General features: G+C 53.9%; 1 protein-coding gene across 2 annotated transcripts in view; it reads right to left on the reverse strand.

The window, feature by feature from the left end:
* Nucleotides 1-773: 773 nt before the first annotated feature.
* The window catches only part of IGF2BP1 (insulin like growth factor 2 mRNA binding protein 1), a 47747-nt gene continuing 30092 nt past the window's right edge, over nt 774-18428 (reverse strand). Inside the window, exons 6-15 of one of the 2 annotated variants that reach the window (XM_019817742.3) lie at nt 17127-17408; nt 16075-16209; nt 15053-15175; nt 13621-13756; nt 12039-12161; nt 11588-11704; nt 10939-11013; nt 9756-9887; nt 9394-9507; nt 774-7550 (exon numbers count right to left, since the gene is read on the reverse strand). In XM_019817742.3, coding sequence (XP_019673301.1) covers nt 7458-7550; nt 9394-9507; nt 9756-9887; nt 10939-11013; nt 11588-11704; nt 12039-12161; nt 13621-13756; nt 15053-15175; nt 16075-16209; nt 17127-17408 — 1330 coding nt within the window. In that variant the 3' untranslated portion in view covers nt 774-7457. Of the gene's footprint in view, nt 7551-9393; nt 9508-9755; nt 9888-10938; nt 11014-11587; nt 11708-12038; nt 12162-13620; nt 13757-15052; nt 15176-16074; nt 16210-17126; nt 17409-18428 lie in introns of both variants that reach the window. The other variant, XM_003996719.5, reaches the window with a different exon arrangement.

The raw sequence follows: 18428 nt of genomic DNA on the forward strand, positions 1-18428 counted from the left end.
TCCCCACCGTCCCGGAGTGGGGGGGGGGGGGGAAGCAAAATCTTCACAGATCTGCCCAATACCCAGGGCGAACATAAGGAGGAGGGACAGATCATTCCATTCTTAGCTGTCCCCTTGACATCAGATTTCACAACACCGTAACTGGCGCTAGACCCATCTATTCAGGGTCCAAACAGCCCTAGGTCTGAACAGATGGCCTAGAACGTTTCTTTAAGCATGGTATCGCCCTGTACCATCAGGTCATCTCTGAAAGATGTCAGGGCAGAAAGGGCTGGACCAAGAATCCGGGGAGCCACGCTTGGGAGTCTAGGTTGTGTCCCTCCACCTTGCTGACATTCGGAAAGGAAATTAGGCGAGGGCAGGGTCACGGTAGCTGGTGACGGAAACCTGGAAGGAAGAAGCCATTTGCATAGTTTTTCTTGGGGCAAGGGTCAGGAAGGGCAATACCTCTTCCTGACCTCCAGAGCCACCGAGACTGCTCTGCACTGATTCACCAACATGCACTGATTCTGCAATGCGGCGGAGGCCGTATTCCAACATGCAAAGGACGTTAACAGCAAGGCACCGTCTAAAGGCCACTCCTTGTTGGCTGTCGGTGAATTTAAGAAAAAGGCCTCGTCTGCATTTGAGTGACTCTGGTCCCTGGGAACCAGGACTCTCAACACTGAAGTCGGCTGCTGGAGGTCTGAGCATCTCAGCTACCAGACCCCAAAGGCCACCACCCGCCCCCCGCCCGAGACGAGACGAGACACACACACACGCGCGCGCGCAGCTTTCGATAGAAGTTTCCTTTTTATTTTTGAAATTGAAAACAGCAGAATGAAGTGGTCTGTAGCTTAAACAACCTTCATGGGAAAAGCTGGAGCGCCCATCCAGCAAAAGAACAAATTCGCAAAGTCTGAGTCAGCTGCCCCACCTCCCCCGACAAAGCAAAGTACAGATTAAAGGGTGGGAGAAAGGGTACAATCGAAATACCGTGGCGATGGCTGGCAGACTTCCAGCCAGGTACAATTTTCAAAGTGGCCGCGAATTACAGAATGGGATAGCACAGTCACATGCAGAAGCCCCTTCCGGCCGCCACCAGGATCCGCATTCCAGATAAACACACTTTCCACTCTCCTGAGTTAAGAGGGGTCTCAGGACTGGATGCGAATTCGCTTTGCATTGGGGAGGGGGCTCCTCTGACTTATTCTGGTTCCCGGGACCAGGAGGAAGATGCTGGAGAAAAGGGGAGCATCCAAGTGGCGACAGAGGATGTTTATTCATTAGGCTAACTCATCATCTGCTGAAATTCATTTTGAACACCTTTACATTGCAGTGGGTTACATAAAATGTACACGGAAGTGTTACAAGTGGCCTCCCAACCCCCACAGGGGGAAAAGGGTGAGTCAAGACTTAAGCACCCCAACACACACACACAGTCTTTATTCTTGCTGGGGGGACGGAAGTCACCTGGCCGGGAGGGTGTCAGGGGGAGGAGCGCAGGTAAGACTCACTGGTGGGAAGAGGGTGTAGGGGTGGGACAAGCCGGGGGGGGGGGGGGGGCAGACTGTGATCGCCGTCCCAGTTAGGACAGCACATTATCTTAAACAAGTGGAGAAACTCGCCAAAGAGTGAAACTTATTTACGGGGGAAAAAAAGAGAAAAGTCTGGGGAATTAAAACAATCCAGTGGTCACTGGAAAATGTCTCCCTCTTTTTTTTTTTTTTTTTTTTTTGGTTTTTTAAATTTTTTGGAAAGTATTTTTAAGGTAATATTTTTTTTTTCCTTTGGAAAAAGAAATCTTTTTCCCCCCCTAACCTAAGCAAGTGGAGTTGCCACTACCTAATTTCTCTCTATTGTCTTGCTAAGAGGTAGATAAAACAAAAGTGAAATGGGGCTTCTATGAGGAGGTCCATTAAAGGGTGGGGAGGGGCTGGGATCGCCCAGTGGACTCCCCGACTACAAAGACGCCTGAGCGACCAGAGGACCGGGGGCCTTGGACTCTCTCAGGACAAAGGATCCCGCACCACCTCTTCTAGAGCCAACTGTCCTCCCCCCCCTCCCCCCCCCGCCCCCCCTGTGAAGACTGAGGACACAGCGGAGGCGGAGCATCTCAAAGAAACCCCAGTTGAAGAGGTCTTAGCTCTGGCTTCCCCAGGCTTCCTGACGCTAGGGCTGAGTGATGGGTTCCAGGCCGAAGCCCCGGATTTCACCTCCAGCCAGCCTCTCTGGTCCAACGAGATAGGCTAGGGCAAGTGAGCGGAGGTCAAGCCGGAGGGAAAGGGGTGACACGCTGGACCCCCGGGCAAGGAAGGCGGAAGGGGGGGGGACCTAACTGCCAGACCGCCCAGCCCCCTGGACGGGGGTGGGGGGAGTCCTGGCAGGCCTGCCTGTTCCTCAAGAACAAACCTTTTCTGTGGCACAAGCCTCAACTCACTTCTCCTGGCTAGGATTCATACCCTTATGCACGAGTCCCTGCCCTCGGTTCCAATCTTATTGTAAGGATTGAGGTAGTTAATCCATTTCTACTCGTAGCATCCATCACCTGTGGTAACTCGAAAACACACGCTCCCGAGGAGCTTCCTGCTGTTTAAGAGAACAAAAACTTCTTCCATGTCTCGTCAGTCCGGATTCAACCACGCTAAGACACCATGCAAACGGTGCCCACATCGGGCTGTGCCCCAAGGAGGTGCACGGGCCCAAGGGTCAAGGTTGGGATCTGGCCCTCGCCCTCTACCTTCACCTTCGGTCACGAGGCCTCCTCCCTGCCCTGTACCCCGACAGAGAAGCCTTACGTATCCAAAGAAACCGAAGCTTTCAGCTGGCGTTACTCGAAGTCTGGGTACCAGAGAGACGTTTCTGCATCTACGTCATCGAGCGTTTGGAAGGGAAATGGCTTTATGTCCCCTGGCATGGAGGTCTCCCATCTTCCTGCAATTACTGTGGTCAGGCTGTGCTGTCTTCCTTCCACCAGTTTGCCACAAACAGGCAAAAAACAGTGGCGCGGTTTGAATGTCAAAGCCACTAGGATCTCCCCGTAAAACACTAGAGGACTAGAGGTGCCGGCTTCGGCTTCGGAGTGAACTGGAAGCCTGGGGGGTCCCTCTGGGGCTCTGTGAGGTAGTTACATAGCACTGCTGGTTCCCAGTTTGGCAGAGGGTTATGTCTGGGGTGGGAGGAGGGGAAGGCACCCTTGAGAGCTAACTGAGGCCCCTCCTCGCTGCCAGTCTGCCAGGCCTGAAGGGAACTCGCCATGCTATCTCTGCAGTGGGGGCAGGGGACAGAGAGCAGTCCCACGTGGAGGAGCCCCAAACTTCCCCTCCTTCCCCAAAGTGCAACCAGGAGCCAATGGACCCCTTTCTCAGCTCCCTACCCCTTGGCAAGTTAAGCACCGCCCCCACGTCCCCCAGGAGCCTCAGAAGGGAAGGGACGCGTCTTTAGCTCGCACTGTTTCCAGGAGCCCCTCTCAGAGGGCCCAAGTATACGTCGAAAGATGGCTACTGCTTGGATTCAGAAACGGCCTCTCTCAGCCCCTGTCTGTCTGTCTGTCTGTCTTTGGCACAGAGGAAAACGGACACAGAGCCACCTGGAGTGTTCCCCGCAGTGCTCTCTGGGTTTTACATGGGGTCTTTCCTGCCAATAGTGAGGCATACCTAAGAATAGCTCCCAACCACCCCCCCCCCCGGAGGTGGAGAGCTCACAGGAAAGGAATAAGGACTTGACAAGGACCCAGGGGAGGGCAGGAAAGGGCAGCAGGGGATAAAACTCTGTCCCTACGTATGGCTCTCTCCTACCCAGACCCTTCTGGGGAGCCGAGTCCACAACCCAAACTGCAAAAGGCAACCAGACCCTAGAGGGGATTAAAGCCATCCGGGTGTAACTGTCAGATGCAGCTTTGAAGTTAAGTGAATCAAACCATTTTGGTTTTTTTGTGTGTTCCACAGAATAAAAAATATATCCTAAAGAGATGGTCCTTTCTTAAAAATATATATGTAGCGCACACACACACACACATATATATCTCTCTCTCTCTCTCTCTTCAGTATAGAAGTGGTTTTCTAAAAGTCACTTTTCTCTGATCATCCAAATCTCCCAAGTGCTTTCCACGTTGACTTATCTCGCCAAGGACGGGGAAATGGAGGTGATGTGCAGGAGGGCGAGGCACTGCCCCAAGACCTAGCCTAAGGGTCAAAGGCGGGCCCACCAAGACAGGTCCCTCTATCCCGCTAAACTTTAACCACCAAACCATATTCCTTCTGCTTCTGATAGGGTAACTTTCACAACTTTCCTGCTGGGCAAATGTCAGCGATGGGTGGAAGCTGTGCCTAATTCAACTAAGTCTGACAGCCCCTTGCCACACTTCCTGGTCTCTTCCGGGAGCTGAACCAGCCAAAGGAAAAGGACGTGGGCTTAAGGTGTGACGGGAGCAGGATCCCAAGGAAACTGAACACTGCAACAATCACATTTCAGGTACTGTGGGTGGTTTTTTTGTTTGTTGGTTTTTGTTTTTTGTTTTTCTGCTGGTAGTTTGAACCGGATATTAAAGCATGCTTGCTGCTGGAAATTCGCCTTAAATCACCAAATGGCCGATGTCTGAACGTTATCTGCTTCATTTTGGGCTAAAGCATACAGAGCCAGAGATGGAAGTTGGGAGACCCTTTTTTTTGTGGTTAGGGCAGGTGGGAAGCTCAATTACATAGGCCTGATATCGCCCCTAAATGCTCTCCTGCTTCTTCCTCTCTTTGGGGTAGACAGCTCTGGAGGTTGTAAAGGAATGTCATGGGGACGCAAGGATAAGACACGAGCGAGGCAGGAACCTGTCCCCAGTCACATTCCCATACCCCCCCCCCCCCCACTGCTTCTTGCACCCACCACCCTAAATCAAGAATTCCTTTAGGTTTGGGTCCACTGTTAGAACCAATCAGATCAATCTAAAGATGACAGGAGACGAAGGGGCAATCATCTGAGCGTCTGTCTGCTCCTTGGGTCTGTTGACGCAGACCCAAGGGAACAGCCAGATGGGACTGAAATGAAAACACCACCAAAAAAAAGCAAAGACTGCAATGACAAACCAGGTGGACCTCTCTGAGGGTAAGAGAGCAGCTGTGTCTCTTCCACCAACGGAATCTTGGCTCCCATACTTCTAGAAAGAGAAATAGAGGGGTTTTTGTTTTTGTTTTTTTTTAAGTGGGTATACTTTTTAGATATTATTTCACTCCTCGATAAAACGGAGGCAATTATTTAAAAATATCTCAACAGCACCACTGGTGGGGAGAACTGGCTGGGATGCCCTTTAACCAAAAAGGGAGAGAGGAGACGCCATGAGCAGGTGGCTGGGGCCGGCCGTTTGGCCGCTGGAGGCCCACAGCTCTGCTAGGTCTCTGAATCCCCAGCAGGCGGGATTTCCCAGGAGAGGCCAGTGGCTTAGGAATCTGGGGGTCAGAGATCAGGGCCTCACCCCGGGCTCTCTCCACCTTGGGCCGCTGAGCCCCAGCCTCCTCCCAAAGAGCCAGCCCCTGCTGCCCTTCCCATAGGGCCTGTTCTCCATAGAGAGATCCTAAAGGCTTACACTGGCTCATGTTGTAAGAAATTATGAAACATAACTTTCTCGTTTTTTTTTTCTTTTCATTAAAAAAATAAAATATTCAAGACTATCAGCTTCTCTTTTGCTTTGCTTTTCTTTTTTTTTATATAAAATATCAGCAAGCCGCAAAGAAAAAAAAAAGGTTAAAAAAAGGTGGGGGGAACAAAAAGGAAAGTAATTGCTGAGGTAACTTCATACCTTGAGGTAGTTTACTTCGCGCACAGCATTACCTGACTGACTCCGCCCACGTGTCATGGTTGTCTCGTTGTTACTACTGTTGTTGTTGCAGTGTCGGAAGGAGGGGACTCCACGCATGGGCTTTTCCACATGCAGAGAGGCCTTCCTCCCTTCCCAGCACACTTGATAGCATTGTCCAAGGTAGCTAACTAAAGTGCACCACCTGGCTGATATGCGTTGACAATCAGTATATCAGGAGGGGAGGCCCAACCTCATTCAACTGATGGCTGCTGTCTTCCACAAGGGCTGAACTTCCAACGGGATCTTACTGAGCCTGCTAAATTAATAAATTAAGCTTATTTACCCCTTTGTGCATAAGGTTGCTGGTATTTTGAACTTTGTTTTTTAGGCACAACTTTTGTCATGCCGATGATTCACGGAGGCAGAAGCCATCGGTTAAATATGCCTCTGGGATAACGACAGAAGCAAATACTCTCCCATTTACTGAATATTCGTAACGTACGCCAGATGGTGGACTTCAGCTTTACCGGGAGCTCGGGGTTGGGTTCCACATCCCACCTCCACCAAGGGAACAGTGCCGTGGCGGGGGAGTGCCCCGCAACCCCTGCCTCTGGGAACCAGCCCTTATAGGAGCACACGGGCTGGAGTGAGGGCACAGTGGCAGCCTTTGGGGCCACTCAAGTCCTCCATGGAACTGAGACTTTATCAAGGGGAGTTACGTCCCCTTCCCAGTGCTCATATCCAATCATTAAAATAGACTTTAAAAAAATATAAAATCTGCCTGAGAATGGTGGGAATCAGGGACAGTACAGTGGTCAGCCCCTACCCTGCCGAGCATTCACTACCGCCCATGTGCACCTAGATGGGGAGAAGGACGTGAATGGGGCAGGGAATCTCGGTGGGGAAGTCCCGACAGAGTGGAGAACATGTTCATCGCGCCAATTTTTCAAGATGGCGATCTGGACTAGATCGGCCATAAGGGCACTCCTTTTAAACGTGGATTACTATATAGTTTAATCACATCTCTCCCCCATTCTTTATTCCTTGCTGTTCCTACTGGTCGGTTAGGGAAGGAGTGGGCTTAAACTATAGGATGCTGGTGTGTCTTCTCCTCTGAGTCAACAACGTAAGCAAAACAATGCATTGGTTCCCACCTTTTCTGGTAGCAGTACAGATAAAGCAATTAGCGTGACTTCAGGAAGAGGCTATATAGGAAGAGGTTATGTCAGGGCACGAGAGTAGAGGTATTTTAATCAACGAACCAAGTAGGAGAAGGCTGGAAGGATTTTCGGGTTGAGAAGCAAACCATCCTTTGAGGCTGATTAAAACACCCCTCTGCATGATTTAAAAACCTGAAGGAAATTTTATTTCTCTTCCCACTGGGGCCTGACCCACTCTCTTGGTGGGACCTGGAGAACTTACTTCAACAATCCACGTTTAAAAGCACCCTGAGCTAGAATTTCCACGGTGACACCCTGAGGGGCGGGCAGTGTCGGGCCAATTGGTTGGGCGTGTGGGGCCGAGGGATCAGGGTTCCTCACTGGAACGTCTTTCCTCAAGCCAAGCGGGCAAACCTGGTCTCCATCCCGGCCCAAAGGGTCCCTGATTCCCACTCATTCTCAGGCCTGCTGGGGAGAACGCGCTCTCGACTTCAGCCCGTTGTCCTTGAGTTGCCGCGAAGGGAAGGGGCTGGTCACTTCCTCCGTGCCTGGGCCTGGTTACTCTGTCCCTTTTGGTGCAGCTGTTTCACTTGGGCCAGGATGTCTCGTATCTTCCGCTGGGCCATCTGTAGGAAAAAACAGACGAGCGGCAGGAGTGAGGGCCTCCGGTTAACAAAGTTGCCACACGTACCGCGGAACCCCGAATCAACCTCCTGGAGTCGCCTCCCTCCCTCGGAGGGTCATACACTTCGGAGACCTCCTCCCCACTGACCACAGCCCCACCACACACGTCGACGTTCCCAGGAGAGAGAACGAAACGTCCAGAGACGGATTTAGAAACCAGCAGTGACACCGAAGCCCCACCGTACAAGATGGATCGGTGCCTCTCCCCTCCCTTTCTCAAAGGCACCGTCCCCAAGAACACGGTTCCACGAGGGGAATCAACAGCACAATGCGACGCCCGGAACCGGTCGCCAGGATCATGTCCTCCCACCCACAGCGTGCTTGGTTTCTTGGTTAAACAGAAAGGTGGTCTAGGTTGAGGCGAGACGGTGGACTCCCTTTTTTTAGATCACTTCCTACTCGGTCAGCCCCGAGCGGACGGCTTACGTAGCTCTTCTCTCTACTCCTCATCCTAACAGATGAAAACCATCCCCGCTTCGCTACTGAAAACCTCCTGGCCCTGTGCATCCTTGCGTACGTGCTTTACCCTCTTAAGCTCACACCCCCATCCATAAAATGAGGCTATCGGGGGGCTTACACGAGTTAATATATGTAAACCACACAGAATAGTGCTTGGTGCAGCAGACTCGGCCACAGACGCTACCGTTAATACTTCTCAAAAGACGGTCCCAGAAAAGTTAGCCAAAGCCATACGGCGCAGCAGACCACGCAAAGGGGGTTTGAGTTCCAAGGCCTCTGCCTCCAGAACCCACGTTCCTGCTGCTGCACAGCCACACCACACTGGGAACCAAGAGCCCGGATTCCCGGCCCCTGTACTGCCTTAGACAGTGTCGGTCGGGCCACAAGCCTGCTGTGAAACGTCTGTCCTCTAAGAGGAAGGGGTTGGTTGCGTCCAAAGGCCTCCGTACCCCTTCCGGTTCCAACACTGGAGGATATTAGGAAAACCTCACTCCCTTCCGGTCATCCTTTGCCTGACTTTTCGAAGTACAGGGCATTTGACCCCGACATCCACTCTCCTTTGCAGACTCTGGGGTCAGTCCCAATGCTGGGCAGTGCCGACCGGCTCCCTGGAGGCGGGGGTAGGGAGTTCTGCAATGGGACGGTGGAAGAACTGGAAGCAGGGATGGAAAAGTCATTGTGAGAAAGGCCAAGGGACTGTACTGGGGAAGGGCCATCCAGAATGTTGTTATTGGCATTACTATTTCACAAACAAGACTTGGCGGGGGAAGGGGGTGATACCAATTTCCTTTCTCATCCTGTGCACGAGGTGTTAGCGAAGCACTAAGGTTAGACAACAGGAAAGACCCTTAGTTGATGACCAAGAATATAGAATACATACTGGTTATTATACAGGATATATATCATATATGAAATCCTCAGACCGCTCTCCCTACAGCCTCAAGAGGAAGTAAGACATCTACACGTCACACTCCTACACCTAGAAAAGAATGACCCAGGGCCGCCTGGGTGGCTCGGTCGGTTAAGTGTCCGACTCTTGATTTCGGCTCAGGTCACGGTCTCACAGCCTGTGCGTTCGAGCCCCACCTCAGGCTTACGCGACAGCGCAGAGATGGCTTGGGATTCTCTCTCCCCTCTCTCTGCCCCTCTTCTTGCTCTCTCAAAACAAATTAAAAGAAAACTGAGCCAGCCCGGAGGCAGGCAGAGTCCACCGGATTCATCCAGGCCATGGAGGTCAACATCTGGAGTCCTCCCTCTCTGATCCCCGGGCTCCTGCCGCTCTCGCCCAAAAGGCGGGGGGGGGGGGGGGGGGGGTGCCACATGTACCTGGCTGGCATAGAAATGCCCGATGATCTTGACAATGACCTGGTCGTTCTCATCTGGGGTCTGGTCTCTGGGCACCACCACCTCGGCTGCTGTCAAATTCTGCAACTCGTTCACCTGCGTGGCCAGGGGTGAAGAGAAGCTCAGGGCGCCATCAAGAAAGGGAGGGGCTGGAGGGAAGGACAAGAGGCCAATCGCTAGCAGGTAACTAGAGGACTCCAGAGCTGGGCTGTGGAGGAGAATTAGGTCAAGGAGCACGTCGGGAGTCCTCAGGTTGTGCGGGGTAGGGGAGAGGGCAGCCAGAGCAGAGCTGTCGGGTTTGAGGACAAAGATCCAGAACTTTCAGCCTGGCCCTCAAGGCTCACCGTTTTGCCACCTTTGCCAATAACCCTGCCGGCAGCTGACGCTGGCACCCGGATATGGGTCTCCAGCTTTACTTCCTCCTTGGGACCAAAGAAGTTCTCCTCCTTGAGTTTTCCATAAATTCTTCCCTGAGCCTGAGAGGAGGAGATCCTTGTTAATCAGCAGGCCATACACGCGACGAAAAGGGAAGCGAGGTAAACAGAGACGTCCGGTCCCCCCCTGCTGCCCCCCAGGCCCCACCCAGGGGTAGATCAACCATCTACCCAGGTGACCGAAAATGCCACTGTCGTGGCATTGACCTGTTCCTTCTGATTGCTTGTAACACTGGAGAGCCGGGGCAGAGTAACCGAACCCACACCTCCCAGAACAATTCATAAGCTACAAATCCCTACAGGGTCTGGGATGACCCCACTGACTTGAACGAGGCCGCAGAGAACAGGCTGTGGGCCGCTGCACACAGCCTAAAGAGCCTGTCCCCATCCTCCATCCCTGCCTCGGTCAGGATGTGCTCACTGTCGGCTCTTGGGCTATGTGACCAGAAGTGCAGGCACTTAGCGATGGATACAAAGCAGAGAAGGAAATTTGGCATCAAAGGTCTTCCTTTGATGTAACTAAGGCAAAGCCCAAGGAAGAAGCCAAGCCCTAGGGTTTCCTTCTGTCCCGAATTCCTGTTCACCTTCAGACGTAAAGAAGGAAACAGAAGCCAACAGAAATTAAGTGTGATGCCCAACTGGAAGCAGCACTGCAATGCTTTATCCTGCAGGGGCGCCTGGCTGCCTCAGTCGGTAGAGCGGGAGACTCTTGATCTCGGGGTCGTGAGTTCGAGCCCCGCGCTGGGTATAAAGATTACGTAAAAGAAATCGGGGCGCCTGGGTGGCTCAGTCGGTTAAGCATTCGACTTCATCTCAACGTTATCGAGTTTGAGCCCCGCATCAGGCTCGGAGCCTGGAGCCTGCTTCAGATTCTGTGTCTCCCTCTCTCTCCTCCCCTCCCCCCCTCACGCTGTCTCTCTCTCTCCCCTAAATAAATAAAAACGTTTTGAAAAATAATGTTTAAAAAAAGATTACTCCAAGAAATAGATAAAAACCATTTTTAAAAAGCGTTGTGCAGATCTGCATTCCCACCCAGCCTCCCACCCGGGGGGACTCCCACCCGGGTCTAGCTCGGAAAAACAAAGATGAGAACCTTGAATTGGGCCTCCGGGGGTCCAGTGATGATGACCATACGAACTTTGGAGTCAGGAGTTTCGGGAGGAGCAATCTACAAAGCAAACAGAGGTGGTCAAAGAGGCTCCCCCTACCGCCCACACTTCACCAGAGAAGGATCACTGCGTCTGACCAGCTCCTCTAAGACCACAGATGGATTCAGGCTTATGAAACTTAACCGCTTAGTTTCACTAGGGAAGATTCTCCCTGCTCTCTGCCCTGGACCCTGGCCGACCAAGGGGTAGAGCCAGCCTGACACTTAGCAAAGCATGCACTGTGCGCCAGGCGCCCTGAGCCCGGGGCCTCGGCTTCCGCAGTCGTGAGCAAACCGGAGGCTGAGGTCCTTGACTGAGGGGCAGGCGGGGGGCTTGAACCCACGTCAGTCCGTGCCAGAACCCAAGTTCGCTTTCTACGCTGCAACACCCGCCCCCTCCCTCGTCTGAGAGCCCGGAAGCAAGGAAGACCCAGGCAAGGTGAAAAGCAAAGGGGGCTGCGATCCCTCAGAGGAAGAGGCCCCGCCCCAGGGCGGGCCACCCGGGGCGTCGGGAAACAGAGGTCTGAGCCCGCGGCAGCCAGCGAGCGCTCCCCTCCCCTCCTCGAGGGACCCGGAGGCAGGCAGAGCAGGTCACCTTGATGGAGGCGCTGGCGAAGCGGGAGAGCTGTTTGATGTGCTGTCCCTTCTTCCCGATGATGGCGCCCACGGCCTGCGCGGGAATGAACACCTGCACCATTTCCTGCTCCGGAGCCTGCTGCCAAGACAGGGGGTGCCGTTAGCACGGGCGAGGGGTGCAGCCCTCCCGCATCCCGGGCACGTGTCCTGGAGGCAGAAGGGCGCGGGCAGCGGGCAGCCAACAGGGGCTATGCCCTCCCCGGCTCTCCCTCTGCCCAGTAAGGACCGAGGAGGCGCCATCCACACAGCGGGGCACCAGCGGCCGGGAGTGCGCATGACGGGGGCATCCCAGACCTCCCTTCCCTCTCCCTGCAAATGCATACCCAAGCATCGGGCCCCCACGGGGGGTTGGGCCCGAAGGGAGGCCACAGAAGGGCCCGGGGTCCCCTGGGGTGAGATATTGCACCTACCATAAAGGAGCTGTACGGAGCCGCTCCAGTGACGCTGCTAGGCGGTGGCGGGACCGCACTGGACGAGGCTGGAAAAAGACCCACAGCCGCCAAGTTCAGGCCGGGGATGAGGTGCGACTGCAGCTGGGGAAGGAAGGTGAGGAGGAAGAGGTCAGCTCACCCTGCAGGGGCCTGGCTGAGCCCAGAGGCAGGGAAGGGGGGGGCGGCGGCCAACACAGGAGCGCTGGGTGCTGTACCTGCACAAAACCGGCGTGTCCTTGTGATTTTCACACACGCTCGCGTACACATAGAGCGTGGACTTGGGAGCCGGGGTACATTATCCCTGGACTAAGAACCGGCAACCCCCCCCCCGAAGGGTCCAACAGAGCCTCAGATGTCGTCCCCCCCATCTCTGGTGGTTTACCCCACTGAACCCTGCACTGGAACATTCCTATGAGAAGGCGCAGCGAGGACAGATGTCCATTAACTTCCAGGACTCACCTTTCTTCCCGTACCCACCATCCTCCCTCCCCTTTAAAAATCAGATGGGTGGGGGAAGGGCGGGGTGCCTGGGTGGCTCAGTCCGTTAAGTGTCCGACTTCGGCTCAGGTCAAGATCTCACAGTTTGTGGGTTCAAGCCCAGAGCCTGGAGCCTACTTCAGATGCTGTGTCTCCCTCTCTCTGTGCCCCTCCCCCACTGGTGCTGTCCCTCTCTGTCTCTCAAAGATAAATAAACGTTAAAACAAAATTTACAGGGGCGCCTGGGTGGCTCAGTCGATTGGACGTCCTACTTTGGCTCAGGTCATGATCTCGCGGTCCGTGAGTTCGAGCCCCGTGTCGGGCTCTGTGCTGACAGCTCAGAGCCTGGAGCCTGTTTCCGATTCTGTGTCTCCCTCTCTCTGACCCTCCCCCGTTCATGCTCTGTCTCTCTGTCTCAAAAATAAATAAACGTTAAAAAAAAAAATTTACAGCCTGTTCATCATAAATAAAATAAAATTTAAAAATACGATAAAAATCAGACAATGGAGCACGGAACCTACTTGGGATTCTCTGTCTCCTCTATCCCTCTCCCACTCACATGGTCTCTGTCTCTCTCAAAATAAATAAATAAACTTAAGCAAAAAATTTAGGGGCACCTGGGTGGCTCAGTCGGTTGAGCATCCGACTTCGGCTCAGGTCATGATCTTGTAGTCCGTGGGTTCGAGCCCCACACCGGGCTGTGCCGACAGCTCGGAGCCTGGAGCCTGCTTCGGATTCTGTGACTCCCTCTCTCTCGCTGCCCCTCCTCCCCCTCTCGCGCTCTGTTCCCCTCTCTCTCTCAAAAATAAATACTAAAAAAAATTTTTTTTGATCAGATTAAAATAACGGACCCTTCTCCTCACCGAACTACACGCCAACGCCAATTGTACAGGAAGATCACGGACCTCGAAGCCCAAGAGGAGACCCGCCCCAGGAATCCCAATAAAGAATCTCAATTAATTACACTTAAAAGCCTCTGAGGGATGGAGGTCCAAAAGCACGTGGCCTCCCCACCCCACATGGAGACCCCCTTCTGCCGTGGCGCACGCTCGGAGAGCGGTCAGCAGGGGCACGAGGCACTCACACTCATGGCAGCCACATCGTTCTCGTAGGCCTCCCGAACTTTCTTCATGATCTCCTGCTCGGCCCTGCAGCAGTTCTCAATGGCCCCCTTCACGGTGATGGTCCTCTCGGGGTTGTAGAGGGTGAGGTCCTGCAGCCTGGTGGGAGAGCAGAGCTGAGTCACCCTTCCACACTGACCGGCCGGGGCCAGGAGCGGACCCCGGCTCGTAACTAGCCACAGAAACCGTGTCTGCAGGCTGTTTCACTTCTGGCAAGTAGCTCCTGGTCTCCGGCCTTCGGTCTGGAACCCAGGCCGGGGGCACGGTGCCGGGGAGAGGAAAACACCCCTCCATTTGCAAGGAGTCCACTCAGACAGGTTTTCACCACCGGTAAAACCAGGAAAGGAAGATGCTCAGGACCGGAACGTTCCCCCGTGGTCCAAGGCAATCCACTTCCTGTGCTTCCGGAGCAGAGCAAGTCCACAAGGCACAGCGCTCACCAAAGACCCACCTAATCGAGCTGCTTGGCCTTGTTTCTTGCCGGAGAGGCAAGGCCGCTGCACAGGGAGAGCACGCGCTCCGTCCCCGTTCAGAATAGGACCTAGGTCGGGCCCCTTCTCAGCCTGGCAGGTAGGTCTGAAACCCCGAGGCCCTGGCTCCTGGCCGCAGGCTCTCTGAGACGCAGGCCGGAGGGCTGAAGGGAGGCACTCCCACACCACCAGCCCTCACGGAGAGAAATGCTCTCTGCCACTTCGCTGACTACCCTTCAATAGGCAGAAACCACACCCAACTTGAGGGGCCAAGTACTGAGGCTCAATAATGAAATACTGCTGACCCTGAGCCCCTGGGGCATCCCACTCATAAAGAGGCGCCTGGGAAGCTCGGTCAGCTGATCGTCCGACTCTATGACTGGGGCTCAGCCCCACAAGATTCTCCCTCAGGGCGCCTGCGTAGCTCAGTTGGTTTAAGTGTCCGACTCTTGATCTCGGCTCAGGCTGTGATCTCACGGTTCGTGAGTTCGAGCCCTCTGTGCTGCCAGCACAGAGCCCGCTTGGGATTCTCTCTCTCTCTCTGCCCCTCACCTGCTCGGTCTCTTTCAAAAACAGATAAACATTACAAAAAATGCTCTCGGGGCGCCTGAGTGACTCAGTCAGGTAAGCGTCCGGCTTCGGCTCAGGTCACGAACTCGCGGTTCGTGGATTCGAGCCCCGCGTCGGGCTCTGTGCTGATGCCTCGGAGCCCGGAGCCTGCTTCGGATTCTGTGTCTCCCTCTCTCTCTCTCTCTCTCTCTCTCTCTCTCTCTCTCTGCCCCTGCCCCGCCCATGCTCTGTCTTTCTCAAAAAAAAAAAAAAAAAAAACAAACATTAAACAATTTCAAACAAAAATCTCTGCCCCTCTCCCCTGCTCGTGCTCTAAAAGTCTTTTGATAAATAAAGAGGCAAACGAGAGCCTTACGAAGAGATGGTGATTTTCGTCTCGGTGTCCTGCTCCACTTTCTTCAGGTTGCGCCCTTCCTTGCCAATAAGCCGTCCCACAAAGTTATTATGGGCCAGGATCTTCAGGGGAACCTCGTCGGCCCTTGGGAAGAAGTGAGGGGTAAGAGTTCCTTAAATGGCAGGCCACGCTCAGACTCGATCATCCTGCCCCCACAGACGTGGGGTTTCCAGGACAAAGCACAGAGTTTACATTTTAAAAGATGACGAGGGGCGCCTGGGTGGCGCAGTCGGTTAAGCGCCGACTTCGGCTCAGGTCACGATCTCGCGGTCTGTGAGTTCGAGCCCCGCGTCAGGCTCTGGGCCGATGGCTCGGAGCCTGGAGCCTGTTTCCGATTCTGTGTCTCCCTCTCTCTCTGCCCCTCCCTCGTTCATGCTCTGTCTCTCTCTGTCCCAAAATAAATAAAAAACATTGAAAAAAAAATTTTTTTTTTTTTTTAAAAAAAGATGATGAGAACCAGCACAGCGGTGGCTGCTGAGGGCCACGGAAATGTGGGAGGGGGGCTGGGCTGCCAAGGGGAAGAAGGACAACCAGAGCGATGGCTGTGCTCGGTACAGAAGTGGGGCGATGGCTTCGCAGGTGTATGCCTGTTAAACTCATCCAACCGTATACTGGTGTCATCGCGGACTACCGAATTCCAGGCAATTAAAAAAGAAAAAAAAAAAAAGAATGAGGTGGGTCTAGGATTACCGATCCACGTTAAGTGCAACAGCCAACTGTAGAACACGTTCATCAGGACCCTATTTGTGCTACAACGTACGTGTGCACACATACACCCGTGCACAGCACGTCGATGTACAAACACCCGTGAGTTCACGGGAACGCTAAGAGGATACGTACAGGGTGTTCCTTGTGGGAAAGAGAACCTCGGTTCCCAGTTTACGTCTTAGTCTTATTTATCGCCATTCTTGCTAACAGTTCGTAGTTGGGGTGGGGGAAGTGGCAATCCTCCCGTTACAAGACACGCCGGGCGAAAGCCTTACGTTTTGGTGTCCTTCGCTTCCTTATGCATAATCTCCAAGATCATCTTACACGCAGAGGAGCAGCCCTCGGGGGTTGAGTGGACACTGATGGCCTTCTCCGCAGCGCCTGCGTTCTCTTTCCTGTGCACATCGATCCTGAGGACCACAAGGTCAAAGACGGTTAGGCGTCCCTGGTGAAAGCCGGGGTCGTCTTCGCACTCCTGGCCACCTTTCCTCAACCGAAGGTACAGAAGGGGCCCTTGGAACACGTCCAAGTGAAGAATGGGAGGGGCAGAGGAAGGGCCAGGGAAACCCGGCCAGCCTGCTGCTCCGGATTGTGTCTCAACCAGGAGGTGGGGAGGGACAACGGTGGCGTCTGGGGTGGGAACACGGGGTTGGCGGACGTCAGCCCACGGCTCAAAAGCTGCACTTCTCCCTTAAATTCTGGATCCCGCCCCGAGTACAACTATAAAGGGAAGGCGCGCTGTCCCAAATTAAAAGTAAATACTAAAGGATGCCTTCCCGGTAAGGACACGACGTGACCCGTTCTTTTCCAGAGTACGCTGCTCAGCCATAAAGATTAGAGAAGAGGGGTCAACTATACGCGACTGGAAAAAAAAATTTTTTAAAAAGGGATTAGAGGAGCAGCCTCGGTGGATGGGCGATGGGGCAGGATCATGACCTGTTACTGAGGGCCGACTTTGGCCAGGCTGCCCAGCCCTCCGGCCACCAACAGGCAGTACTGAAACCACAGAACACCAAGGAGGGGCTGACTCACAAAGACTAGGTTTGCCCCATGAGACTTTCCTACAAGAAATCACAGAACCCCTCTAAGGTCTGTGCGGCCCAGCCGCTGCCACCAAATGGCCCGCCCCAGGCCTTTTCGACCCCCCACCCCACCCCTACCGGCCCCTGCCTTCCTAGGAGGCCGTGACTGGAAGCAGCGACCCCCGAACGAACACAGAGAAAAGGAAACGCGTTCCAGGCGACATTTCCTAAGAGGTCAATACTGAGGCTCCTCGGTGTGCTTCCCGGAGGCACCCGACCTCCATCTCCCAGCAGCCAAGACTCACTTGGACTGGGTCTGTTTCGTGATGTTTCGGATGGTGGCCCCCTCCTTGCCAATGATGGCACCCACATACTGGGTGGGCACCAGGAGCCGCAGGGGTATGTCCACTTGCTGCTGCTTGGCCGGGGCCCCCGCCGCCACAGGGGAGCCCTGGCGGGGCTGACCCCGAGAGCCAAAGCCTCCTCGGCGCCCGTTCTCAGGACCCTGTGCTATCTGCTCGTCGGGAATGTAGGAGACCTTTAAGGCGTGGTTCTCCAGCTGGTGGCCATTCAGCTTCATGATGGCTCTGGGGACAGAGGGAGAATCTACCGGTCACACCAATCCATGCCAGTCACAGCAAATGCCCTCCGCGTGTAAAGCACGCTGGGTTCCAAACTGGAACCCGCTAAAAGCCAGGGAGATGACCACGTGCCCCCCCCTCCCCCTTCCAACCTCCACCTCAGAGAACTTTCCGGTCTAAATGGCTGATGACATCGAAGGGAAACCTACGTAGGTGGTTTCCATCGGGCTCATGAATTTCAGCCACATAATAATTTCAATCATAAGGCTCACGTGAGAATCGCAGGTCGTGATGGTGAATAAATGTTAACAGATAAAAAGAAGATGACACAAGAGGCTTGTTTTTGCACCTGCTGAGGCTGGCACCTCCCATGTTTGAGGAAACCGTACGAAAAAAAAAAAAGAGAGAGAGCCACAGCGCCCCGCTTACCACTTGGAAGCAGGAGTTTAAGTGTATCTGGAAATGTCTGCCAACCTGGGGTGTTCTTCACCCCTGTGCAGGAAGACGTGCTCCATCCAGTCCCACACTGGCTGATGCAGGCTAGAAGTATCAACAAGGCAACAACAGCCAGACGAGAGTGTTGCCGTGACGTTCAAAGCCAGGCTAAGGACCATACACTGGCCACAAGGGGCAGTAGGGACTTCCAGAAAATTCTGAGCCGTCTGAGCCGATGAGCCAGCCAAAAGGAAAATGGGGGCAGGACGCCTGGCTGGCGCAGTCGCCAGAGTATGCTAACTCTTGATCTCGAGGTCATGAGTTCAAGCCCCTCGCTGGGAGGAGAGATTACTTTGAAAAATACTTAGGAGCGCCTGGCTGGCTCAGCTGGAAAAGCATGCGACTCTTGATCTCAGGGTCGTGAATGCAAGCCCCGCGTTGGGTGTAGAGATTACATAAAAATAAATACACTTTTATAAAAAATAAATAAAGAAGAAAAGACAGGGGTTATTTGAGGAAGTAGTGGGACTTTATGACGTTAACACTAGGTTGGAGGGCACCGAAAAGATAAAGGTGGCCTGCCGCAGGAAC

The sequence above is a fragment of the Felis catus genome, chromosome E1 (assembly GCF_018350175.1).
Source record: "Felis catus isolate Fca126 chromosome E1, F.catus_Fca126_mat1.0, whole genome shotgun sequence".
Lineage (NCBI taxonomy): Eukaryota > Metazoa > Chordata > Mammalia > Carnivora > Felidae > Felis > Felis catus.